This window comes from Staurois parvus, unplaced genomic scaffold (assembly GCF_062004578.1).
Source record: "Staurois parvus isolate SC_StPar_1 unplaced genomic scaffold, SC_StPar_1.0 ptg000005l, whole genome shotgun sequence".
NCBI lineage: Eukaryota > Metazoa > Chordata > Amphibia > Anura > Ranidae > Staurois > Staurois parvus.
Genome location: NW_028317801.1, coordinates 7,690,356 through 7,717,117, shown reverse-complemented (window position 1 = coordinate 7,717,117; position 26,762 = coordinate 7,690,356). Strand labels below are relative to the sequence as shown.

At 43.3% G+C, this 26,762-nt stretch overlaps 1 protein-coding gene across 1 annotated transcript in view; it reads left to right on the top strand.

The window, feature by feature from the left end:
• The window catches only part of NCAPG2 (non-SMC condensin II complex subunit G2), a 74,234-nt gene that overhangs the window by 28,812 nt on the left and 18,660 nt on the right, over window positions 1-26,762 (top strand). Inside the window, exons 9-17 of the mRNA XM_089694159.1 lie at window positions 5,521-5,607; window positions 13,045-13,137; window positions 13,239-13,364; window positions 13,449-13,628; window positions 18,253-18,405; window positions 19,915-20,137; window positions 23,788-23,897; window positions 25,625-25,798; window positions 26,573-26,643. Of these exons, the coding sequence (XP_089550285.1) occupies window positions 5,521-5,607; window positions 13,045-13,137; window positions 13,239-13,364; window positions 13,449-13,628; window positions 18,253-18,405; window positions 19,915-20,137; window positions 23,788-23,897; window positions 25,625-25,798; window positions 26,573-26,643 (1,217 nt within the window). The remainder of the gene's footprint in view (window positions 1-5,520; window positions 5,608-13,044; window positions 13,138-13,238; window positions 13,365-13,448; window positions 13,629-18,252; window positions 18,406-19,914; window positions 20,138-23,787; window positions 23,898-25,624; window positions 25,799-26,572; window positions 26,644-26,762) is intronic.

Sequence of the window (26,762 nt, the reverse complement as noted above, 5' to 3'; positions counted from 1 at the left end):
TCGAGGGGGACAGATCCTCATAGGAGACAGATTTTCATGCTACACCGGAACGGCGTGGGAACACGACGAGAGGAACGCGTGGAGCAAAGGTAAGTGAATTGACACAGGGGGGACTTAATATGGGGGATGAATTAATATGGGGAATGAATTACTATATGGGGGATGAATTACTATATGGGGGATGAATTACTATGGGGGATGAATTACTATATGGGGGATGTGTTTTCAGTTTTAAAAATGTGGTTCTCAAAATAAATTTCAGTCGTGGTTTTGGCGAGATTTGGCTTAGTTGAAAAAAAAGGTTGCCCACCACTGGGCTAAGGGGAAAGCTAGGAGCTCGGTTTTGGAAAGGTTCAGTTTGATGAAGTAGAGTGACATCCAATCCGATATGTCGTTCAGTAGGCTAGTGATTCGGGCGGAGACTGAAGGGGTGAGGCGAGGGGGTAGAGGGATAGATTTCCGTGTCGTCGGCATAGAGATGGTAGTTGATGCCGTGAGAGTGTATCAGTTGGCCAAGGGAGGAGGTGTAGATGGAGAAGAGAAGGGGCCCGAGGACAGAGCCTTGAGGGACCCCAACAGAGAGGGGGAGTGAGGGGGAGGTGGTAGCGTTATAGGTAACACCGAAGGAGCGTTGTGATAGATAGGAAGAGAGCCAGGAGAGAGTGGAGTCTCTGAGGCCAAGAGAGTGGAGTTTTTTGAGGAGGCGGGGGTGGTCGACTGTGTCGAAAGCCGCGGAGAGGTCGAGGAGTAGGAGCACTGAATAGTGGCCATTAGCTTTGGTGGTTAGCAGGTCGTTGGTGAGTTTTAGTAAGACAGTTTCGGTGGAGTGTAGGGGACGGAAGCCAGACTGTAGGGGATCGAGGAGGTTGTTGTCGTTGAGGTGGGAGCTTAGGCGATTATAGACTAAGCGCTCAAGGAATTTGGATGTAAATGGCAGCAGGGAGATGGGTCGAAGGTTGTTCAGGTTGGTGGGGTCCAGGGAGGGCTTTTTAAGTATGGGAGTGATGTGGGTGTGCTTCAGAGGGGAGGGGAATGCGCCAGTAGAGAGGGAGAGATTAAAGATGTGAGTGAGGGAGCGTAGGATGGAGGAGGAGGGAGATCGTAGGAGTTGTGAGGGGATAGGGTCTAGGGGGCAGGTGGTGAGGCGGGCTTCAGAGAAGACCTTAGTGACCTCCTCAGTGGTAGCATGGTCAAAGGAGTGGAGTGTTGAGGGGGCCTCAGTGTGAGGGATGTTAGGTGGGGCGGAGGTCTGGACAGTGGTGAGGTCAAGGGAGAGGGGTGTTGAGGGGGTTTCCGTGTGAGGGGTGATAGGTGGGGTGGAAGTCTGAGTAGCGGTGATGTCCCTACAAATTGCGTCAATCTTGTTTTTGGAGTGATTGGCAATCTCGGGGGCGGTGAGTGAGGTACTGGGTGAAGGTGGGGGTGGAGAGAGTAGAGAATTGAAAGTAGAGAAGAGCCGGTGAGGACTGGAGGAGAGGGTATTGATGAGGGTCAGAAAATAGGCTTGCTTGGCAGCGTGGAGGGAGGAAGTGTAGGTGTGAAAGGCAGAATTCTATTGGGTGAACGCTAGTTGGGATCTGGTTTTGCGCCATAGTCGCTCCAGCGCACGACTGCGTCGTTTGAGAGTGTTGGTGTGATCAGTCTGCCAGGGCTGAAGCGGTCGGGGTTTAATGCTTTGTGTGGTAAGAGGCGCTAGCGAGTCTAGAGCGGTTGACAGCGAGTTGTTATAAGCAGTAGTGGCCAGGTCAGGGCAGGACAGGGGAAGGATACTGTTGTAAAGTTGATCAGCTGCAGAGTGGAAGGGGGCAGGATTCAGGTTTGCGGAGGTTTCGGCTGGTGATAGTTTGACATTTGGAGGGGTAGGTGTTTGAGGACGAGGAGATGGAGAAGGTAATAAATTTGTGGTCAGAGAGAGGGAAGGGGATGTTAGTGAGGTTGTGGGGAGTGCAGAGATGGGAGAAGACAAGGTCCAGGATGTTCCCGTCGGAGTGGGTGGTGGATTGTATACAATGTGCGAGTGCAAAAGAAGAGGTTAAGTGGAGGAGTTGGGATGTAGCCGGGTTATTGATGTTGACAGGGATGTTGAAGTCTCCAAGGATGATGGTGGGTAGCTCGGAAGAGAGAAAGAAGGGTAGCCAGGCAGAGAAGTCATTGAGGAAGCGGGACACTGGTCCAGGAGGCCGATAGATTACAGCAATCCTCAGGGGGGTTAGAGAGAATAGTCGGATGCAGTGGGCCTCAAAGGAGGAGAAGGATAAAGAGGGGGGTGTTTGGGAGGACTTGGAAGGTGCTCAGCGGTGACAGGAGCAGACCAACCCCACCACCTTTTCAACCGCTGGGTCTGGGTGAGTGGGTCCAGATGAGACCTCCATAGGAGAGTGCCACAGGGGAGGTAGAGTTAGTGGCTTGGATCCAGGTTTCAGTGATCGCTAAGAGGTTGAGGGAGCGGGAAACAAAGAGGCCGTGGATGGCGGTGAGCTTGTTGCAAACCGATCGGGCGTTCAGGAGTACACACGAAAACGGGGGGTGGTTTTGGGGAGCAGAGGGACAGGTATTAGATTGAGGGGGTTGCGGCAGGTCGTGGAAGTGGGAGGGTGCCTTGTGGGTGAGCGAGATGGTGGAGGACCAGAGTTCAGGGAGATGTCCCCTGCGGTTAGGAGAAGAAGGGTGAGAAAGGTGGCATGGGAGCGGGATGTACAAGAGCGCGTAAATCTACCAGTGGAGGTGTTTGGGTCAGTGGGAGAGTGGAGTATCAGGAGGAGGTGGTGAGAGCCGTAGAGGGGAGAAGGAAGCAGTGAGGGCGCAATGTACAGTTGTTTGGAGGAGCAGAGGGATATAGAGAAGAGATTTTGGGAACGGAGGAGAATAGTATGAGGAGGAGGAATAAAGTAGGCATTTTAGGGAGGTAAACGGAGTGGCGGACAGGTGTGGTGGGAAGCTTGGTTGCAGATAGTCTAGCATGCAGTGGCGTATCTCGTAGCTGTGTCTTCCGGTAGCTAGAGTTCTCGTGCCTAGGATCAGGATGGGTAGAGTTCAGGTCAATAGGTTGTGGCCAAGGGTAGTCAAGCTGCAAGTTCCAGTTTGTAAAAGTCTCAGTTTGAGGGGTGAGGTTTGGTTTGAGGAGATGAAGGGTGAACGTCAGCAGTGGAGGTGTTTTCCAGGTGGTGGAGATGAGATGTAGAGAAGGTTGTGAGGGGTGGGCATCAGCTGTGGGAGATGGGCGTAGTAGGGCTGGGGGATCGCAGAATCAACAGTCGGGCCTTCTCCCGCGCTGTACTCCCGAGGGTCATCAGATGGGCTTCAGGTCCGTGCAGGGTTGCGTTGTGGTGGGCGATGGTAGGCCTCACCAGGTCGAGGTCATCCGTTGGGCTCAGCAGGTCAGAGCAGGGTTGCGTCGTGGGAGGTGATGGTGGGTCTCACCAGGCCAAGATCATCTGCTGGGCTCAGTAGTGTGGAAAACACTTGCTTCAGGTCACTCTTACGAGTGTGGGTGGGGATGTGCGGGTGGAGCTCCTTTAGGCCAGAAGCTGGCTCCCTTTGGGAGGGGTGTGTCGTGGTAGGCCGCTACAGGCCCTGCCGGGCCAGGTGCTTTGGTATTGAGGTAGGCCTAGGTGGTGCGGGTCCCTTGCTCCTTCACGGTAGGGTTGGGGGTCCGCCGGTGCCCTCTCCCTGCCCTCAAACTACCCAGGTGGTAGGGTTGTGAGGTGGGGGCTGAACGGTGCGGTTGGCCTGGTGGTTTGTGTGGCTTTGGGCTCAGCTGTGGTGGCGTGCGGCCTGGATGCAGGGCCGTAGCGGGTGGTGGGAGGCAGCAAGGTTGAGGGCTGGGGAGGCTTATGCAGTTGCCCCTGTTTTCTTGTGTCCCTGGTGGCTAGTGGTTGGTAGGTGCCCCTGTTGTCTTGTGTCCCTGGTGGCTAGTGGTTTTGTAGCAAGTGACAGCGACTGGGCCCTGCGGGATGGGCGCCACTGCAGTGGAGGCAGGGGTGGAACGGTGGGGAGGCTTGGCCAGCCGCTCCCCTTCGTGCACAACATACCTTGGGCGGTGGCGGGCCGCAGCTCGCAGTGTGTTGTCGGCTTGAGGAGGGGCGGCAGGGTGATGACGGACCAGCGCCGCGTTGCAGGACCACGTGGGGGACCAGGCAGGAGGGCGGGATCGTCTGCCGCTGCGATCGTACGCCGCCGCCGAGGAGGACAGGTCTCCCTTCCAGGTAAGGGGGTAGGGGAGATCCTTGCCGGTCGTGCTCACGGGGATGGCGGGCGGGAGCGCGGAGGCAACCGGAGCTGAGAGTTATGCTGCTGCTCCGGTTGCCATCTTGGAAGACTACACTTTATAATACATGCTAGCACATTATGACATATTTACCTTGAAGCCCTCTGGTGGCATGCTGTTGGCGCTTCCAATTTCACCTGCTCTTCCAGACCGTTTAAATAGCTGGGCCGCAATGACGTCACTCCCACACATGTGCACGGCAGTCACAGCTGCAGCACAGCACTCTGAATTGATGGCACACTCGGCAGTGCACATGTGCCAACAACGGCTGCTTCAAATATGAATATCTCCTAAACACTGCTGGTTTAGGAGACCTTTACTGTACCTAGAGGTAACCCTTTTTATAGATTTACCTGTAGTTGCAAGTTAGTGGCGTTTTACTTCTGCTTTAATTAAAATAAAAAAATAAAAGCTAATACAGCCACCACATCTAAGAATTGGTATGCATTTTTGTTCTAGGGTTTAATAATATTTTAAAGTGTTGTTAAACTCTTCAAAATGACTCGCCTAAACGTGCACCGTTTAGGAGATATTCTAGTGAGCTGCAGCGGAGATGTCGCTGGCGCATGTACTCTGGAGAGACTGCATACCTGTCACATTCCTTTAGAGTTGTGTGCCGCAGCTGAGACTCCCGCGCATGTGCTGGAATGACGTCATCACGGCTTGGCCGGGAAGGACTACCGGGTGAAGATGGAAGCCTCCTCATCAGTGACTTTGCACCGCTGGAGTGCTTTGTTTAAAGGGAAGTCTTTCGTAATGTGCTAGTATGTGATGCCTACCCTTGCAGGGGAGAGTGTGTGTGCATTAGTCGTCTTTTTCAGGATTTTGCCCTAGGGTGGCTACGCCCACTTAATGTGCCGTTTCAATGGAGGAACAGCATTGTTATTTTAGGCTGCTCTCCCTATTTCAAACTACAAATGCACCCCCTCTCCTTTTCTACATAACCTGAAGGGATGGGGGGAGGTGTAGATCAAAGAAGATAGCTAGGAAGTATGATAACGCTGAAATCTCATTTCAATACACAGGAAGGGTATTGCATTTTTGCCAATAGCAGCAGGTATTTTTCTGTACTTGCAGAAAATGTTTATAGCTTGAAAAAAAAAACCACATCGAAGAACTGGTAAGCTGCAATATATAAAAGTTTTGTTCTTGGATAATGAACAGTTTAACATAGCGTTTAATAATAAGTTTGTATTTATGCTTAAAGATGACTGAATAGCATTTTATGTAATCTCCTTTGTTTTGTACAACAGACAATTGAACACACTTGTATCCAGGACTTCATGCATCATGGAGTTCACTTGCCAAGAAAATCTCCAGTGCACACCAAAGTGAGAGAGGTGTGTAGTCAAAACCTGATAACGTTTAAAGCTACAGAATTGTTTTGACTAAGTACTGAAAGTTTGAGCTTGATGATCTTTTTTGGTCAACAATTTGAGGAAGGATTTGAAACTTTGTTTGGCTCTTACTGCTGTCTTTTTCCTCCACTGCGGACAGTTTCCTTCCCTTTCTGCTCTGTGACGTGAAAGGAAATCTCCCCAAACTAAGAGAAATTTGCACCTTTTAACCCTGTCGCTGCAGAACTACATAACTGCTTCCAGCTGGCCAGGTCAGTAGGCCATACTGACATAGCATTCCTCCATTTGTTAAAAGCTCATGATCGCTTCAGTGACCATGAACTTATAGCCAAACTGTGCAGCAGAGTCTACTGATCAAATCAATCGACAAATTTAGCTAAAATTATTATTATACAGGATTTATATAGCGCCAACAGTTTGCTCAGCGCTTTACAATATAACAGGAGAGAATACAGCAACAATACAGTTCAGTACAAGAGGGACAGGAGGGTCCTGCTCCTTGGAGCTTACAATCTAGGAGGGAGGGGCTATTGGTACAAAAGGTAGTAACTGTGGGGGATGGACTGGTTGGAAGAGTAGAAGATTCCATTATTAGCTGAGGGCAGGATAGGCTTCCCTGAAGAGAGCGGTTTTCAGAGATCGCCTAACAGTGAGCAGAGTAGGCAATAGTCTGATAAATTGGGGTAGAGAGTTCCAGAGCATGGAGGAAGCTCTGGAGAAGTTCTGGAGATGAGCACGGGAGGAGGGGACAAGGGAGCTAGAGAGTAGGAGGTCTTGCGAGGAGCGGAGAGTATGGTTTGGGTGATATTTAGAGACAAGATTGGTGATGTAATTTGGGGCTGAGTTATAAATGGCTTTATATCTTCTTGTTAATGTTTTGAATTTTATCCGTTGGGCAATGGGAAGCCAGTGGAGGGATTGGCAGAGAGGGGTGGCAGATACAGAACGGTTAGTAAGGTGGATGAGTCTGGCAGCAGCATTCATGATAGACTGAAGAGGGGATAGCCTGCGATTAGGTAGGCCAATGAGGAGGGAGTTACAATAGTCAAGGCGAGATATAACCAGGGAGTGAATAAGTTGCTTAGTAGTTTCTGAGGTTAGGAACGGGCGTATCTTGAAATGTCGCAGAGGTGAAGTCTACAAGATTTGGAGAGTGATTGGATGCCTAGTACCCTGGCATGAGGGGAGGGACTGATGATTGTGTTATTGATCTTGATGGAGAAGTCAGGGGAGGGGCATGGGCTGGAGGGAATGCTAAGAGCTCAGTTTTGGAAAGATTGAGTTTTTAGGAAGTGGAGTGACATCTATGCCGATATGTCAGTAGGTTAGTAATGCGAGAGGAGACTGGTGAGGTGAGGGGTAGAAAGATAGATGTGTGTGTCATCAGCATAGAGATGGTACCTAAAGCCATGGGAGTTTATCAAGTGACCAAGGGAAGAGGTGTAGATGGAGAAGAGAAGGGGTCCAAGGACAGAACCTTGAGGGACCCGTACAGAAAGAGGGAGTGAAGAGGAGGAGGCAGCGTTATAGGTAACGCTGAAGGAGCGGTGCGATGGGTAGGAGGAGAACCAGGAGAGATCATAGTCTCTGAGGCCAAGAGAGTGGAGTTTTTTGAGGAGGAGGGGATGGTCAACCGTATCAAAAGCCGCAGAGAGGTCAAGTAGTAAGAGTATGGAGTAGTGGCCATTGGTTTTAGCAGCTAGTAAATCATTAGTGAGTTTTAGTAGGGCAGTTTCAGTGGAGTGTAGTGAGCGAAAGCCAGACTGTAAAGGGTCAAGAAGGTTGTTGTCAGTGAGGTAGGAGCTCAGGCGATTATAAACTAAGCGTTCTAGGAGTTTAGAGTTAAATGGCAGCAGTGAGATGGGTCTTAAATTGTGGGTCTTAAATGTGACGACACCCCCCCCCCCCCTAACACTGCCACTGCTGCTCTGCCCTGTGTTTCCAATGCAGCTGCCAGCTTCTTCTCTTCCCTCACTCTAGATTTGGGTGCTGCAGGGGGTCCACAGGGGAATTTAAATCTGAGAATAGTTCTTCCCGGCTGCTTTGTCCGCCCCCCCCCCCCCCCCCCATACTGGCCCCACCCTCACAACCCTCTGGCGCCCCTGCCCTGCAGCGCTGCTGGTTGGCTTCAGCTACTGTAGGGGGGAGCTTCAGGGGACATCGAACTCTCCAAAATATATTATCCGGCCATGACTCTCCAACATGGAATGCCCCCTCACCCCACAGCAGTGCTGCTTGGCTTTACCTTCTCCCTCTTCTGCCTGCTGCAGAAGCTGCTGCTGGGTTGGGAGATCGGTATCAGGACATAGAGCCAGGGTGGTAAACATGTCATGTTTACCAACCCCTTCCTGAATGAACACAGTGAGCGATCAGTATAGATCACTCCTGTATTCATTTATCACTCTGTTTTAGTGTAAAATGATTTTAGTCTATATTTACTGAAATTAGTGATTATGATAGATATTGCTTATTTACAGTTTTGCAGAACTTCGATTTTCAGCCTTTCTCAAAAAGGCTCAATTTTAGATTTACAAGTATTTGTTATTGACTCAATACAGTTTTAAATTTAGTATGGATTAAGGCAGAATTGTGCACTTTTTGCTGTGTTTGTGTCCTCTAATAATGATTTTATTTCAAAATATTGATTTGATAAACATTTGTGCAAATATAACAGGCCTAAAAAAATCAGTAGCAATTTCTTTTTGTTCTACTGGCCCTGTGCTTTCAGAAAATGTATGATTTGGGGGGGGTACTTTAACAAATTCCTAAAGCTGTTAGAAAAAATTTTAAAAACTATGGAAAAATTGCAAAAATTGTCTAGCCACCTACATTTAAAAAGTGGAGCGCAGGGCCTGGCAGCAAAACAGTTAAAAACATGACTGAAACAGCTATCCACAAAACCTTTTCCCAATTTCATCCAGTAAGTAGAAAAAAACGTAAGGTCTGGAGTTTCACTTTATCATTTGGAAATATTGAAAAGCTATCATCCTCAGTATTGTGGCTGTTTCATTTGAAAGAAGTCAATTTCCTTACTGGCACTTGAAGTATTAAAACTTATAAACGATTGTAATTGAATTCATCACTCGGCCTTGATGTTTATAGAAAATTAACCCCTGTCTTAAGAAATATTAGAAATGGTACTTTCCATTTTTCCAGTTAATTAAATGTTTTGGATATATAAACAATCAAAAGTGACAGTGATTAGTTAAGGGAGGTCCTGTATAAAATCGGCCCTCCCCATCATATTCCTTAATGTGTGGTCCAGGCAGTCGCTGGGAGTCAGAGTTGGAATACCACTGAGAAAACTCTTCTAGCAGGAACAATGAAATACCATTGGCTAATGTATTCATTTAAAGAGGGCAGAAAGGTCATGGGATAAGCAGAGTTCTGTAGTCCAGCAGACAGGGCTGACAACAGTTTCTAGAATATCAGTGCAGCTGAGGCACTCTGTTGCCAGCTCCCAACAGCAAATTAAAAGCACACTGGATTTCTGGCTGGTTGTCCTTTTGATGTACAAAGAAATACCTGTCAAAGAGGAGTTCATATTGATGGCTATTTGGACTATGCTGCCACTTTCAGATGAATGGACAAAACAAATGGAGAGTCAGCCCTTTTAAATATGAACACTTTCTTGGACCAACCATGGATTCCTTTATCCAAAAAGTGACTGTGGGTAAAGCATGCTTTTATCCCTAATGAAGAAGGCGAAAGTGAGAACTGAGGAACCAGGTAAAGCCTTCCGATTCCAAGAAGCAACCAGCTTTGAATTCTAAGCAGAAGCCAACTTCCCTATTCCCTAACAAGAACTGGACCCCAAATCCTTTGGTTCTGGAGGCAAATCCTCCTCGCAGTGAAGGGGGAACCCTCTTGCTTGGGGATGTCACAAAGGAATCGTGAAGTCTCAAATGACTGGGTCTGCAGCATGGTAACCAGAATCTATAAGCTGAAACCAGTAGCAAGGCTCCCACTGGCTATCTAAGATAATCACACAAGCAGGTCACTCTTGATGATGCAGACTCGCCTGAGTTGCAGGGTCTAAGCACTAACCGGTGTTCACCAGAGATCCTGAGGGTGGAGGTGAGTTTTGCTGCGTGTAAGTACCAGGTTGTTGTCATCAGGATCGCACCACCAGGAGATGAGTAAGCCGGGGTCCAGAAGTAGACATAGGTTGGATCAAGCAAAAGCAAACAAACTGTAAACAAGCCAAAAGTTGGTAACAAGTGGCTTCATTTTGGATTTAAGCGGAAATGGAGTTGATGAACAATATTATAAATAAATTGGCACGCTCAGATGTCGCAACTAATGCTACCATATAAGTGATTAAATAAGTTCAAATGTGAAAATAGTCCCAGTATATTGAACCATGCAGTAGATCACCACATTTCTTCAATATGATTAGTGCTCCACCACCAGAAAATGGTAGGACTCTTATCAGAACATATGGACCCTTATACAAGAGTCACAAATGCATTAGAGAATATATCCTCTGAATCCCTCGGAATTGGAGTTAATTAGATCATGGTACTGGATGGAAATATCGCCTTCAGTTCTTCTCCATTCTTAATCTCACAATTATACCTTTCAGTATGACCATGCAGAGAAGGACAAAGGGGCAACCATCGCATAAAACTATAAAACACATTTATTGACATAAAGTATTGCGCTCACATTTAGATAAGCAGATCAGCACTGTGTACAGAGTATTCTCATATCCCGGGAACAGGTACACTTCCTGGTGTTAGAAAGCAGCATGTAGATGTCCAATGCACAAGCTCCACCCGACACGTTTCGTCACATATGATGTCCTTTGGGGCGTGGAAACTATGTACTCGTCACCTCTGCTTTTTATAGCCGTCCTGGACATGCTAGACAATGGCTCCCTGACTGCCATTGGGTATCTGAGGTTGTGGAGAACCTAAGGTGCCTGTGTCATGAAGCCCAGGTAAGGTCCCTGAGGTTGATGGAAGCTCCCTTGATTTGGGCATGCATGAAAGTGCTGGGAAGATGGTAGCCACTTTCAATGCAGTTCCTCTATGCCTAGTTGCACTACCTAGTTCTGCAGCTCAATATCCTGTTTGCATGGGACAAACATCAGGAGTCCTTGGATCTGCCAATGCATCTGACTCGGCTATGGAATGGTGAATATCCATGCAGATACTGGATGCAGGAAAATCCTTTCAGTGAAACGGAAAGTCTCAACGACTGATGCCAGCCTCTCATTTCAGGGAACATGGTTGTCAAAGGAGCATAAATTGATATTTAACATCCTGGAACTTTGAGCAAGTTTTCTGGCTCTCCTACAGTGGTCTCTCTGCCTTCAGGGCCTCCACGCCAGGGTGCAGTTAGACAATGCAACAGCTGTGGCTTGCATAAAGCACAGGCAAAAATTTGTGCTGCTCAGAAGGAAACAAACTTGACCTTGTTATGGGCAGAGCTCCGTGTTCGAATCCTCACTGTTGTGCATAGTCTTGGCTTATCCAGATTGGCCAGATTTGCTGTCACAGGGTGCTGTCTTCTGTCCATCTTCATGCTTACTGCAAAATGTTTGCAAACTCCAAGCGGGCTTTCATGTGTTTTTCACAGTAGAGAGGCTTCTGTCTGCCATAAAACACAAATCCGTGGAGGGCTGCAATGATGGTTGTCCTTTTAGAACTTCGTCCCATCACTACACGGGATCTCTGGAGTTCAGTTAGTGTGACCATCGAGTTCTTGGTCACCTCTCTTACTAAAGCCCTTCTCCCCCAAATGCTCAGTTTGGCTGGGAGACCAGCTCTTGGAAAAGTCCTGGTTGTGTTCAACATCCATTTGAGAATTATGCACGGCACCATAGAGCTTGTTTGGCATTTGCCATTGAACACCAGAATTGGCATGCCCGCCACATGTGACAGACGTGAAAGGGTCTGGAGAAGCCGTGGAGAATATTATGCTGCCTGTAACATCGTTCAGGATGACTGTTTTGTTGGTGGGGCAGTGATGGTCTGGGGAGGCATATCCATGGGGGGGACGCACAGACCTCTACAGGCTAGACAATGGCACCCTGACTGCCATAAGGTATTGGCATGAAATCCTTGGACCCAAGTCAGACCCTACACTGGTGCAGTGGATCCTGGGTTCCTGCTGGTAAACGACCATGCCCGATCTCATGTGGCGAGAGTATGCAGGTAGTTCCTGGAAGATGAAGGTATTGATACCATTGAATGGTCCCCACGCTCGCCTGACCTAAATCCAATAGAGCACCACAGGGATATCATGTTTTGGTCCATCCGACACTGCCAGGTTGCACCTCAGACTGTCCAGGAGTTCAGTGATGCCCTGGTACAGATATGGAAGGGAAATACCGCAGGACACCATCTGTTGTCTCATTAGGAGCATGCCCCGGCGTTGTCAGGCATGCATATAAGCACATGGTGGCCATACAAACTAGTACCATTTTGAGTTGCTGCAATGAAATTTCAGCAAAATGAACTAGCCTGCTGCATTATTTTTCACTTTGATTTTTGGGGTGTCCTTTGAATTCAGTCCTCTGTAGGTTGATAATTTATCATTTTTATCAAACGATGGGGCATGCTTATGTTCCTAACACATTACCCAGTTCATATCAGTATAGATATCCAGTATATTTTTCCCCATTGAGATCTGATGTTTTTTCAAAGTGTTCCTTTAATGTTTTTGAGCAGTGTACTATACTAATATTGAGGACCAGGTCTTGACATATTGTCTCCACACTGTTGAGCACCATGAAGCTGGTTTCAAGACGCATCTACTACAGGACCTGAAGGTCTTGTGTTTCCTGGTGTGAAGCCAGATAATGGCATCTTGGAGATATGATTGGGGGAATTTTGGCTTTTCTGTAAATCGGGAGTGAAAATGAAGTTAGCCTTAGGTACCATTAAGGGTCAGATGTTGTCTCTACCCATTTTTTTTCCAGACAACAATTGCTTCTTACTTTTTGGTTTGCACCTTCGTGCAGGGAGTGACTCGTACAGTCCCACCGGTCTAGCCACCCTTGTGCCCTTTATTTTTATTGATTTATTAATATTGTATTGTACTTCTCGTAGCTACTCTCGCAACACTACTTAATTTTTATTCAAACTATTGAGTATAATTTTTTTTGAGTTGCTGCAATGAAATTTCAGCAAAATGGACTAGCCTGCTGCATCATTTTTTCACTTTGATTTTCGGGGTGTCTTTGAATTCGGTCCTCTGTAGGTTGATAATTTTAATTTCCATCAGACGACGGGGCATCCTTACGCTCCTAACACATTACCCAGTCCATATCCGTATAGATATCCAGCATGATATATTTCCCCATTGAGATCTGATGTGTTTTCAAAGTGTTCCTTTTAATTTTTTTGAGCAGTGTATTTATTCACATTAAGTCATTTTTTGTGACTGTTACGTTATTTTGTGTTGTCCTAGGTACTAAGCTATTTTCACCAGCAGAAGCTGCGTCAAGGTGTGGATGAGATGCTGTACAGACTGTACCAACCTATTATTTGGCGAGGTTTGAAGGTGACAACTTTAATTCTGACCTTGTAGCATATTAATTGAATGTTTATTGTTCCCTGTGTAGTTTCTGTGAAATATTATGTTCATTCGCTTCCACATAATAGGCTCCAAATTCAGAGGTCCGATCCAATGCTGCTTTGCTGTTTATTGAAGTCTTTCCTCTCCGGAGTCCAAATATGAACCAAGCAGATGTGGACAATGAAATCCAAAAACAGTTTGAGGAACTTTTTGTAAGTTGGGAAAACATCTTTGTGTTTTGTTTTTTGTTGCTTATTTCCCACAACCGTTAATTTTCTTTTCACCAAATCATCTAGAATCTCTTGGAAGATCCTCAGCCTCTTGTTCGATCTACTGGAGTTCTTGGAGTCTGTAAGATCGCTGCTAAGTATTGGGAGATGATCCCACCAGCTATGCTGGCAGACCTTATGAAGAAGATCCTTGGTGATCTTGCTGGTGATATCAGTTCTGCTGATGTTCGCTGTTCTGTTTTTAAGGTATGGTTTATTTAGTGCTTTGGATATGTTAAAATGGACCTAGATTTAAACAGTCTTATACTTCAGGGTCAGACAGGTCCTTTTTATGAGTTTTTTATAACTTTTAATAGGTATTCTGCAAGCTGCACTTTTGCCCAAGCCTTTTCATTATACATTTTGGAACACAGAAGTATTCTGGAACCTTGAGTCATGTTTCTGCTTGCAGAAGATTGGACACTGGCAAGCCTCAGATTTTTGCTAGTGTTCACAGAAGAACCTATTTAGTCTTTCTGCTCTGAGAAAAACAAACCATTTCCTTTTTCTCATTTCCTGCTGGTAGGATTCTTCTGCAATTGCAGAGCAACTAACTCCTCAGCTTTGCCTTGGGGGACTGTACCCAAAACCTGCAAGGAAGAAGGTGTGAAGTCGGCCTGTAATGTGCCTTCTGGGCACTGGTGACACATGCTGAGTTAGCTACAGGCTGCCTTACAGGTCCAGGACCCTGATGCACCTGCCTGGTGGAACACAAAAGAAATGAACACTGGCAACAAAAAATTTCTCAGCCAGCACATGATAGCCTTGCCTTAGTTAGGATAACCTTTACGCCTTAGTTTTGCTAGTGTCCTCAGGATAGTGGGCATGTTTTTTTCATCTCTCTTGTTCGCTGATCATTTTGGAAGAAGTTTCTGGATAGTTTCTTTCAACAGCTGCTGGAAGATTCATTCCAGATGTATAAAATCCTGGACATCTCTACAGTCAGCCAACAGGGTTAGCACTTAGATGCATATCCAATATACTGAAATCCTGGATGATTTTCTCCAGCTAGCTAAAAAAAAAAAAAAAAGTGGTCTCTTCAGTCAGCCTACATACATTGTTAGATTTTTATACCCGATATATGAAGTCCAGGACTTTTCTTTCGTGCACTGAGCACAGATTTCCCAGTTTTTCCATACTGAAGATCTCTCTTCAATAGCCTGTCCTCCTAGTGATGAAAAGCACCTGTGCTCTAGCTATCACAGGACTTCACATTTAAAATCAGTCTAATATTGTCTGGGGATTCCTTGTATGCCAGGTCCAGGGCTGTGGCACATCGTGAGTATGTGTAACCCGATCTGTGTTCAGTTTCACAGGACTGTGCTAGCAACCAGGCCAGTATTCTGGAGATTCTTTAGAATATTAACTCCAGGTCAGAGCTGCAGCTTTTCTCCCATGCCTCTCCTTTCCCTGTCTTGTTAGCTTCCCTGTTCAGTGAGCTGCACTACCCCATTCCTGCTTTGTCATGAAAAGGGGGTTCGTTAGCTGGTTTTCCCAGTTTTTTCCCATACTGGTGTTCTCGTGCTGTATTTTTTATGGTGCGACACCATCTGCTTCCACATACTCAGCCTTTACATTTTAGGCCAGTCTGGTATTGCCTGGAGAACCCTATGTTGCATGTTGGGACCAGGTCTAGGACATCACCTGAGTATGTGCATTTCCTCTGGCTGTACTGGTGTTTCAAATGTACTGCAGTTGTGATATGCAGCGGAATGGAGAACATAGCATTTCTGTTTGCACTTCAAGTACTTCATGTGAACCCATCAAAGACATGCCTCTTCTACTCTCAACCAGTAGGTGGTGTTTCTTGTTGCCATTGCCTGTTCAAGGTGAGTATCTGAACTAGGGATATTATCCTGTATGGAACCCTTTCTTGTTTTTCCTATGGGCAGGTTGGTGTTGAGGCCCAGGGCTTCCAGTTTGCCTAGAATAGTTTCTGCCTTTCACCTCAATCTGGGCATTGCCCTCCCTTACCTCTGTTCAGCTGTAATTTACCCTAAGGAAATTTCCCTCTATTGTCTGGATGCGGTTCAGAATGTGAGAGTCTCAGCCACTGCTTCTTCCAAATATGGCTTCCCTTTGTATTCCAGATGGGGGACCTTGTATGGGTACCCTGGCTTTTCTATCCCCCACCTTTAGGTGACTCAGGCAGACCATCATCCAAACTTATGGTCTTACAGATCAGGTTCCTCCTTATCCACACTCTTTTAGAACTGAGTGCTTCTTGGTGGTGCTTGTTCTTCTTAAGCATCATGCAATTTTTTCTGTTTGCAGGGCTATCATCTGGTTTTCTGCTTGTTTTGCCAGGTGGATATTTAGGCTTCATCTGATGTTTGCCTCAGATTTTAGGACCATTTGGTGGCTCTTTGAGCTACAAGCAGTCCCAAGTTTTTTTTTTTTTTTTTCTTTTTTGGGCCTGATAGCTTGCTTTGTTATATTGTCCACCCCTCTGTTGAGCTGCTTTTGGACATCCCAACAATCCAGTAATACCTCAACAGATGATGAAGAAAATAGGATTTTGTCCTTGGTAGTCTATTTATGGTAAAAATAAACAAACAGCTTTGTGCTGGGTCTAATGATATGCAACTAATAATGAGAACGCAACTTAATGTTGCACTCACCAAAATGTGTGAATGAACAACATATGTAAATTATCTAAAAAATAGTGTTGTGCTTTTCCCATTTTAAATAAGTGCTCACAGAAAAAAATAAATATTGCAGTGTCTGAAATCAACTAATAACATCAAAATTTAGATGTGTGATATTGCAAAGTGCAAAAAAATCTGACACAAATTCAGCGTAAAATGTTGATTGAAAAAGTGGATATGTGACACACATAACACAACAAATCCATTATAAAGTGTACCTGAAAGACCACAAGGCTCTTACCAGAGATGTAAGACCTCATGAATGGAGGTCAAAAAGCAAGTAAAGGGGTATCCTGAGGATCCAAAAAAACAGCCACAGAAAGAAGGTAAACATTTGCACTTAGTCTGGAACACTCAAAATGCTGCCCGCTGGTGAGGTCAGCCCACCAAGCTCTGCCTTATGCATTTCATCAAGAAAGGATGTCATCAGGAGAGCTCTCCTGACCTTGTTGGTCTTCAGTGGTGCTTGCTTGCACATTCCTATATTCCTAACATATCAATGCTACCTGATCTTTGATGTGGGCACACACTGTTACCAGTTTTCTGCCCTCCTCTTTTGGCCTGTCTCCTACACCTTGGGTTTTCACCAAGGTGTTGTCCCCTGTTCTTGCTGTTTCGCTCTCAGGGCATTCCCTTCACGGGATGTTTAGACAAACTCCTGAGAAAACAATCAGCTCAGCCTTTCACCCAACGTTTGACTGAAAACATGGACCCTACAGAGATTTCAGTGGATCCTAAATCTCCAGAAATCAGCTCGGGATCCAACTCCTCGTTTGGAGTAGCAGAGAATAATAATAGTAGTTTTGGATATGGTCATGTCCAGAATCTTTCTTCCTCAGAAAAACTCAAGTCTCTTTGCACCAAAGTTCGAACCCTTTTATCTAAAGGCTACCCAACCATCTGCTTTTATATTAGGCTTTTGGTCTTCATGGTGGCCTCCCACAATGCAGTCCCATATGCCCTGTTTCACCCCAAACTGTTGCAACTAAACATTCTGGCAGCGTGTGACAAACAGACATAGTCTTTGAATCATCCCATACACCTGACCAGCAGGACAAGACTTGCTGTGACATGGTAAGTCTCCTGTCTGGTGCCGTATGCCAGGCCTTCGGTTTACACATTTGTGGACCCGCTTCGGTCAGAAGGTTCTTTTAAGTGACCCTGTAAGCTCTAAAAGCCCCTCTTTTTGCTGATTTTTGGACATCCCAAGGTTCCAGAACACTCCTCCTGTATCTTATACAATTAACAAAAATTTTTTTTTTGTCCAGCCATTCCAAAATATTCCTGGGAACAGCTCTTTCTGTTCATAGACCTTGCCACCTGATGACACTTTCATTGAATGCCAAAGAAGTAGTAGATGAGGCAAACCTGTCAAAACATTGAGATCTCCCTTAGTAGTGAGGTGATGTCCAACCAAAATGGGACCTTCTAAAAGGGGTGCTAGAACACCTTGACTGTTTAGGGAAAATTTGCTTTACAATGACCAAAATTTGTATTCAGTTTAAAACAGTCATAACTGCAATGTGAAAAAAGTAGAAGTAGAATAGTTTTTTTGTCAGTTATTTGATGTTTAATATTTTTTTAAGGGCTCATTTATATTACAATCTCTGCATTCACTGAGTGTTTTTGCATGTGCATTTACAAGCATTTTCAGCAATTGCAGTGCATTTGTTACAGTATGTGTTTTGTATTTCTACTTAATTGCTTTTACATACATTCATGCGTTTGGTGCAGAAAATGCAGCTCTATGGGTTTTCTGAAGAGAGCACAGGAAACATTTCTTCCTTCAGATTTTGTCAAATTATGTATAAAGCTGTAAGAACGCAGTTATCCAATTTGTGAAAATACAATTCCAGTTTTCGTTTTATCTGCTCCACCTTTTGCCTGGATATAAGAATACATATTCACGTGCAATATTTCGTATTTACCTGACAAAAAAAAATTACGTTGTGTTTTTTTTTTTTTTCACTCTTGATCATGTGAAAGAAATAAAATGTTATAAAAAAACACAATGTAAATACTGAAAGCATTTAATGTAAGGGAAACTGAAGAATTAAAAGGAACCTCCATTACAGGGTTCTTCAGTGGTTCTAATTTTGGAGAGCAATGTAAATGTAGGTAATTGAGTACAGGTCCACTTTAACATTTAACCTTAAAAGTTATTCTGTTGAATTCTGTTTTAGTGTCTGACAATACTTCTGGAAAACAAGTTTAGTCACCCATTGTTAGAGCAAATGCTGCCATCTTTGAAGTACAGTCTCCATGATAATTCGGAGAAGGTCAGAGTGGCTTTTGTCGATATGCTGTTGAAGATCAAGGCTGCCCGAGCTGCTAAGGTATAATACTATTGTAAAACTTAAAAACACAGACACAAAGTCATCCTATGCTTATCTAGCGTCAGAGTCTATTATAATTGAAACAGGATTCACAAATGCAAGACATAAAGGGACATTAACCCCTTCGTGCCTAAGGGTAGAACAAATCTTATCGCCTAAGCACAATTTTGCAACTTTGACATGTGTTAACTGTACATATCATCACAACTACTTTGTGCATCCAGATGGATCATACCTTGTTTTTTTTTTTATCAGGACAAATTGTGCTTTCATTTGGTGGTAAATGGTAATGGACGTCTGGTTTTTTTTTTTTTTTTTTTTGTTTTTTATTACCAAAGGAAAACAAAATAGTAAAAATAAAAAAATTTTTTAGCTGTATATTTTTAGCTGTATATTTTTTGCTGCTACCATAACCTACCACCAAAGAAAAACCCAAAATTATTTTCTCCAGCTCCTGACGGTTGCAGCGATACCACATATGTGTATGCTAGTTGTATGTACTCATAGCACAACCCAGAAACAATAGTGCGCAATTTTTTTAAATATCCTACCACTGACTGATACTAATTAAAAAAAAAAAAAAAAAAACCCTGATCAAAAAAAAAAAACAAAACTGTCCTTGACCCAAACACTAACCCCTGGAAAGACCTAGGTTAAACTTTGATCAAGCTATTTTTGTGTATTTTTTATTATTATTTTTATTTATTATACACACTTGTTTTTTTTTTTCCTCTCTGAAAGTACAGAGAGATGCAATGTATCTCTCTCCTCCATTCAGAAATAGAAAACAAGAGGGGCGGGCTTCACAGTAACTGATCACTGTGATAGCTAATCAGATGCCATCACAGCAATCGGGTGACCTGGAATTGGGAGTTCTGGGTCCCAATCGAACGGGACTCGGGTGACACACCGACCCATGTGGCACACTCCCAGCAGAAAGACAGGTGCGCAAATTAGCAGCCCCACGGAAAAAAGCCCAGTTCTGTGAGGCTGCTAATTTGTGTGCATTCGGCGTCAACCCAGTGGGTACAAATAAATTCTACCTCACTGTATCACCTTTCCCCTTCCTTACCCCCACAAAACTGGCCTCCATTGATAAAAATATTGTTAGAAGTTTTTAGCATAGAATCAATCAACAACTTTTGCTAGTCATGAGAATATTGAAATCGGGGAATGCTTTATTTCCGCCTGTGGTGAGACAGATATTACATGTATATGAATGACGTACCCTCTGTCAATTTGGGAGTCTCTGTAAAATGGTTTAGGCACAAGACCTGATATTTCTATCTATTCCCCCAGCATTTTGGAAAGCGGTACATAGATGATTCTTTTGGGGGTATTTTTGTTGAACCAGAACAAAAAGTAGATACAGTAATATGGCAGGATCGACCACGTAACTTCAAGCAGTGTTCTGCATCTCTTTTGAGAGCTTAGCTTTGTATTTAATTGCTCAGATCCAAAAGTTTTTTTATTATTTAAATATTTTTTTTTGTTCTTTTTATTTCCCAGTTCTGGAAGATTTGCCCTATGGAGAACCTGCTAGCCCAACTTGAGGTCGATTCCCGTCCTGTATGTCGGCGCATTGTCAATCTGATGTTTAACTCTTTCTTTCCTGTCAATCAGCCAGAGGAAGTCTGGTGCGAGCGGTCTGTAACGCTTATACAAATGAACCCTGGGGCAGCCCGGAGGTTTTATCAGTATACCTATGAACACACTGCTCCCACTAATATTGGTAAGTATGACGCACTGTCAAATGCAAATGTAATGTGTGTGTGGATAGATATATATAATTTTTATTTATTTTTTTTGGTCCCATGCATGCAACTGGATAGCACAAGTGCAGAACTTGTTAACAAGTTTGCAGTCCCAGCCAAATATTGGCTTACTTTTACCTCATCACTGTAAACCCTTCTTCAAGCTAGACGAACAAGTGATCCAACACATAGTAGCAAAACATTTCATTTAACTCTGTAAAAAGGAAATTACTTAAACCTAAAGGCAGCCAAAATCGCATAAATAGAAAAATTTGCACAAGAAGACATAACTTACAGCCAGTGGAATGTGTCCTTTACATTGATTTCCCTTCATCTCATAGCTGTGCTACAGTCTCTATGAATGGAACACAATCTCTGATTAGAGGAACACACCTATCATCCGCTTGTCCTCCATTTTTGGATCTTGTTCCATTTATAGAAGCTGAAAGGGTAGGCATAGTCAGATTATCTTGATGCCCACCTGTGGGTGTTAAAATGTGTCAAACATCTTAAAGATGCATGGTATATACATATCTCTATAGTATATGGTAATATTATCACTGGTGCAAATATCTCATAATTAATGCAAATCAAGCACCCTATGCTAAATAACAAACACATCAAAATCAACATTTAACCCTTTTTGATTAAAGTGGTCTAACCTCTTAAGCCAAAAATGTAATATATTGCAGCTTACCAATTGTTAGATGTGGTGCCTGCATTATGGGTATTTTTGTTTTTTCTTCTTCTATATTCCCCTTCTTGATATATTTGTCAGCTTATTTCAGGCCTAAGGTATCAAGAGCAAGGTTCCTTCTTTCCCAATCAAGACCCATTCTACCAGGAGCGCCTGTTTGTGGGCTATTCAGGATGAAGCTTCTGTTGTTTAGTGTGCAAGGTTGCACTTTCACCCCCTTTGTGCCCAGGCCAATTTTCAGCTTTCAGTGCTGTCGCACTTTGAATGACAATTGCGCGGTCATGAAACATTGTACTCATGAAATTTTTATCATTTTCTTCATACAAATAGAGCTTTCTTTTGGTGGTATTTAATCGCCACTGGGGTTTTTATTTTTTGCACTATAAACAAAAATAGAGCAAAAAATTTGAAAAAAAAATTTTTCTTTGTTTCTAATATAAAATGTTGCAAACAGGTAATTTTTCCCCTTCACTGATGTGCGTTGATGAGGCTGCATTGATAGGCAGCACTGGTGGGTGGCACTGCTGGACACTGATGGGGCTGCACTGATGATCAGGGCACTGATAATCCGTGTGGGTGTCTTCTGACATTTGCAGGTTATTGTCGTCTTTGACAGCGTGAGGAAAGTGCTGCGGATAACCGGCAACTGTATTTACTTTGTGATCTGCTGTGTCATTGGACACAGCTGATCACGTGGTAGAAGGCTGCTGTGATTGGCCTTTTACCTAGTCATGTGATTAGCTGTGTTCTTAGGACATGACTCCCTCCCAGAACTAGACAACCACGCTGTAGCCATCATTTGGGTATAGCGTGGTTCTAAAGTGGTTAATGTATACTTCATAGAGAGAAGCTTTCATCCGAGGAAATTCTCAGTGGGATAAATCCTGGCTTTTCTGCAATCAGGCCTTATCAGCATTTGAGTACCGTTTTTAGGGGGACAGATCTTGGCGCTTGTCATCTTGTTCTAGTGGCTGTTAACTTTGCACTCTGATTTAAGACTTTTGTACAGAGTTTCTCTTTCCCTGTGTGCTCTCCTGTGACTCTATGGCAGGAGTCTTGAATTAATATTTACGGAGGTCCGGTCAGCAAAATGTCCTTCCAGCAGAGGTCCGAATCTCGTTAGCGATATACTGTAACATAAGAAACAGAAAAGTGCAGCGCTAAAGTCAAAGTAAAATGCAAAGTTTCTGTCACTGATAGTGACAATAAAGTATTAAAAGTCCCAAGGATGACAAAGCCCACATGGGGATCGAATATGATCATGAAGCATAAACGTGGGGGACTTGATCCGAAGTAGTAACACAAAAGTAAATAAATGGATTGCGCACTCACCAGAGGTGCGTAAATAATACGCCTTAGAGATATGCCTGTCTCATCAGGTGTGTGTGGGGTCATCAGTAGGGTCAGGATCCTCTATGCCTACGGGTCACGTCTCAGGTATGACACTCAGGTGTATAGCACGTTGGAAGGTCTCTTAAAGGTGCAGCTTCTGCAGGTGAAGGCTCTCAGTGAAGAGAGCACAATAAGGGACACCACATAGCGTGATACCGTAGGAACAGTTTTATTCACAAATAGGTGCATACAAAATGTGTGCATAGGAAAGAAAAATCACTGACCATATAGAATTCAGGATGGCCACCAGCGGTGGTAAAACATCCAGCCACTGTAGCCTCTGACGCGTTTCGAGCAAAGCTCATCATCATAAGCCCTGCACCCTATGATGATTCTATTAACACTTCACAAAATGCCTTTTGAACCTATAATGTATATACTCTTTTCCACTCTCGCCAACAATTTTGCATTTCTTGTTGCCATTGCCTCTGCCTGGCGTGTGTCTGAGCTGGTGGTTTCCTCTTGTAAAGAACCTTTTTTGGTGTTACAGAGAAAAGGTTGTGCTGAGGCATAGAGACACATTCTTTCCTAAGGTGGTTTCTGCTGTTCATTTCAACCAGGAATTTGTTCTGTCCTCTATCCAGCTTTTGTTCAACAGAATGCTATCTCCCTTCAATGCCAGGATGTAGTTCATGTTCTGTGTGTGTCTACCTAGCAGTTACTCCTTCCATTAGAAAGACTGTCTCTGTGATCCCAGATGGTCCCTGCAAAGGGGAACCAGTTTTTCATTCTACCTTTTTTTGGTGGCTCTGTCAGAATGCTGAGCTGCAGGCAATCTTCACTTCTGTTCTTTGAGGGGCTGTTTGTGTTTTGTTGCTGTTGCCCACCTCTCGGATGGGCTACTTATGAATGTTCCAACAGTCTCTAAATTCCTACATCCCTAAATGATCAAGACACGATTTGATTTTTACACCTCTTGTAAAAAGCCAAATCTTGAATTCATGCTCTTAGTAGGAGGGCTTTTTTTTTTTTTTCCTTGCTAGTGTCCAAATCCTGCAGGAGACATTATAGCTCAACAGTCTCTAAATTACAGGAAGTACAAAAATCTCGTGTGTGTGTGTAATTTTTTTTTTTTTTTTTTTTCCATTTCCGACATTATTTGAACAACACAGACATTTGATTAGATAGGTCACATAGCTAGGTTCAGTTGACATTTATTAGAAACCATTTTTCTTAATTTGGTTAGGTTGAGACTGTGAACACAGTTTAAATATGAGCAGCACCCTTTGCAGCAGGAACCAAAGAAGCAGGGGGCTTATCTATTGTGGACGTGATAAACTCTGCCTTAACTACTTTCTAATTTCTAAAGACTGTAATGGAAATTTAAACTCCTCAAACCACGAATAACTGCCTTGTTCACTGTTCCAGCCTAACTAAATGTCAATTTTTTCATCCACCTTTCAATCAAAAGGTTTAAATTGTGGTTTTGATATAGTTTTCTGCATCAATTAGAATGATCGATTTTTTTTTTTTTTTTTTTTGTTAATTGCATGTGGATATACCACAAAAAAAAATAAAAATACTGTGTTACACCTACAGCTAAATTGATGCTCACTATACGGCGCTGTCTGAATGCCTGTCTGCGGAGAACAATTTGCGGGGAAAATGAAGATGACAATGAAAATGAGGAGAATGACAAGAATAAGAGTGTAAGTTTGATTGCTCTGAACAGAAACATCAAATACATATTTTTTTCTAAACTTTATTCCTCTTGATATTTGGCTAACTATGCATTTTTATTAACATTACAACAAAAGCAAACCATGCCTAATTGTACAAATGGCAGCCTAAACTAGATAATTTTATCACACTGTTCCAAACTTTTATCAAATATTTACCTCATTCAGAATCTTTGTAGGGCAGTTGTAAGCACAACCTGAACAGGTTAGTGTTGCTGTGCGTCCAGTATCGTCATCCTGTAAGTATACTGCCTTTTTTTCTGCCTCTTAAAAGCCATGCTGCTTTTACTAGCTGCCACTTACCTGGTTGCTGAAATTAGGATGAGCAAAGTCTCCTACAGGACAGCCATGCATTTAAATTGGGAGCTTTGCCTTGTACAGTGAGCATGTGGACCAGCTGTTTCAAAGGACTACTTTCTCAACTAAGATTGTATTTTCTTGCTGATGGCTGTATGCAGTATTTTTTTCCCCACTTACCTTTAGATTTTTCTCCACATTTAGGCCTCTTGTACACTGCATCTTGAAAAAGCTCATTACAGCAATTTTTTATTTTTATGAGGTAAAATGTAGCCTATTATTTACAACGTGCCTTTGCACACAGGCGCATAAAAAAGCGCTGCGTATTCTTCAACAAAGAAAAAAAATGGGAAAATCAGGATTTTTTGCCAGTAATTTATGCCGCGTTCGTACATTTGCTCGCAAATACGCTGGAATGCGTACAAAAATGTGCATATGAGCATAAATTTTCCCTAAGAACATATTGTGCATACAAATACGTGTGGATATGCGCAAGTCAAATGCCAGAAAGTACATCCAAAAAGAAGATGCTCAAACATCCGTACCTTGTGCAGGCCTTAAGTTATGTGTACAGTTTAATTTAATGTATGCTGTGCAGTGAAGGGAATTGGGAGAATATAGCACAACTTGTGTGCTTCCAGTAATCACCTTTTATTCTCATGGTCTAAAGGAAATCATTGATACCAGAAAAGTAATTGAGGGGGAAAAAGTCTAGCAGAGCCCTAGACCGCAGTAAAAACTCTCCATTTGTTTACCATTATCATTGAGAGTGCATGTAAAAGAAAATCCCAAATTTTGGGTTCTACCCAAAACCTAATAGAAATCTTCTATTAGGGACACTATTTCTGCTAACCTGGGGGTCCCTAAAGGATTCCTTTAATTTTCAGGGATTTCCTCCAACTTCCTGTTTTGGCTATGGGTCAAGAAGTGAAGGGAAACCTTCCCAATGGGACACAAGTGTCAAAAATATAATCTGACGTGTTATAACCCTTCTTTACTCTATCCAAAATGAAAAACGTTTTGCCTTTTAGTTCTGCTTTTTTAAACTATTATTATTCTTTAAAAGTTTGCATTAGGTTGACAGTCAATTGAGAACCATAAACAATAAGATATAATCAGTTAGACAGGAACACCTTTCTTCTGCCAGTATGGACAATGGTTAACAGTACAGATTATTTAGGCAGCAAAGAAGCAGAGTAATAAACCATCAATCTCTATTTAATTCTAGTTTAAGCCCTGGTTCACACTGGTGTGACTTGTCATACGCAAGCAGTTTTTTTTTTTTTTTTTTCTTCCCTTTTACAATTCATTTTGATAATTGTTCAAAGGTATCAACTCAAAATTTACAGGCATCTGTGACTGCTCTTGGAATAATAAGAGCTTGTACTGGTTGATTGTAGGTCCTGGAAAATGTGCTGTCCAAAGAAGATGCAACATCTATGGCAAGTTTGCTGGAGATTATAGTGATTTTGTGGCGAAGTATCAGAAAAGCTCTGGATCAAAATGTGGAGGCTAAAAACTACACGATCAGCAAATTTGCCTGTGTTCTGCCAGATTATTTCAGAGTATTTAAGGTAAGGCTAAAAAAAAACATTTAGAAGATTATTTTTGATTTGAACTGAATGAAAGCACCACACTTTCTGGTCCAGTATTACTTTCTCTTATTTTTATTGGAGTTTGGCTGGTGTCAGTGCTTGTAGCAATGTTTTCTATATATTAGTTGCTAATTGTGTACCATAGATGCATATACATTTTACACCATAAATGCTGCTTCCGCTCAAAACTGATATTTTTAGTACTGTAGCTTGCATGTTATCACACGCTGGCTTCTTTAACAATAAGGCACATTTTAAAGAGAACTGCAGGACCATAATAGGTCCAACATGTCCTGCATATAACTTGTAGTTAGCTCCAGGTATATGGTGCAGTGAAGGGGGTGGAGGAGGGGGGATCTGTACCATAATAGTTTGTAGTGCTGTAAAATGAGTGTAATTTATTACCCTACTGCAGTCATTTACACACACTAGAACATGATAGGGCACTGAAGCATTTGATGAAAGAGCAACCCAATACAGGTACAAATCACTGCTTTGGGATTGAAACGAAGTTCATTATTTGCAAGGCAGTAGTAAAAATATATGGTGTGCTGTTTGTGGGTTCGCTGATTGCTCCAAATTACTCCAGATTATAAAACCTTACTGGGTCCTGTAAACAACATTTATGCTCATGATCCAATGTTCATAGATCAGATTCCATGTTTTTTTTTGTGACTTGTTCTTAAATCATGACATTGCCTCTTGTGGATGTTTAATATACTCACTTAGCTGTATATGTAATCCCACTTGCAGGATGATCGCTGTACTGTACCATTGATTATCTTGGCTTCCTTCATGCACCCATCAGCCATCCCAACATTCAGGTAGGCTTCTTTTTTATTCTCAATCTCCATCTTACTAACCAATCCAGTGCAGTAAGTCGTGATGACAAAATCTTCTTTTTTCTATGTAGCTTTTAATAATTTTTTTGTTTTTGTCTGCA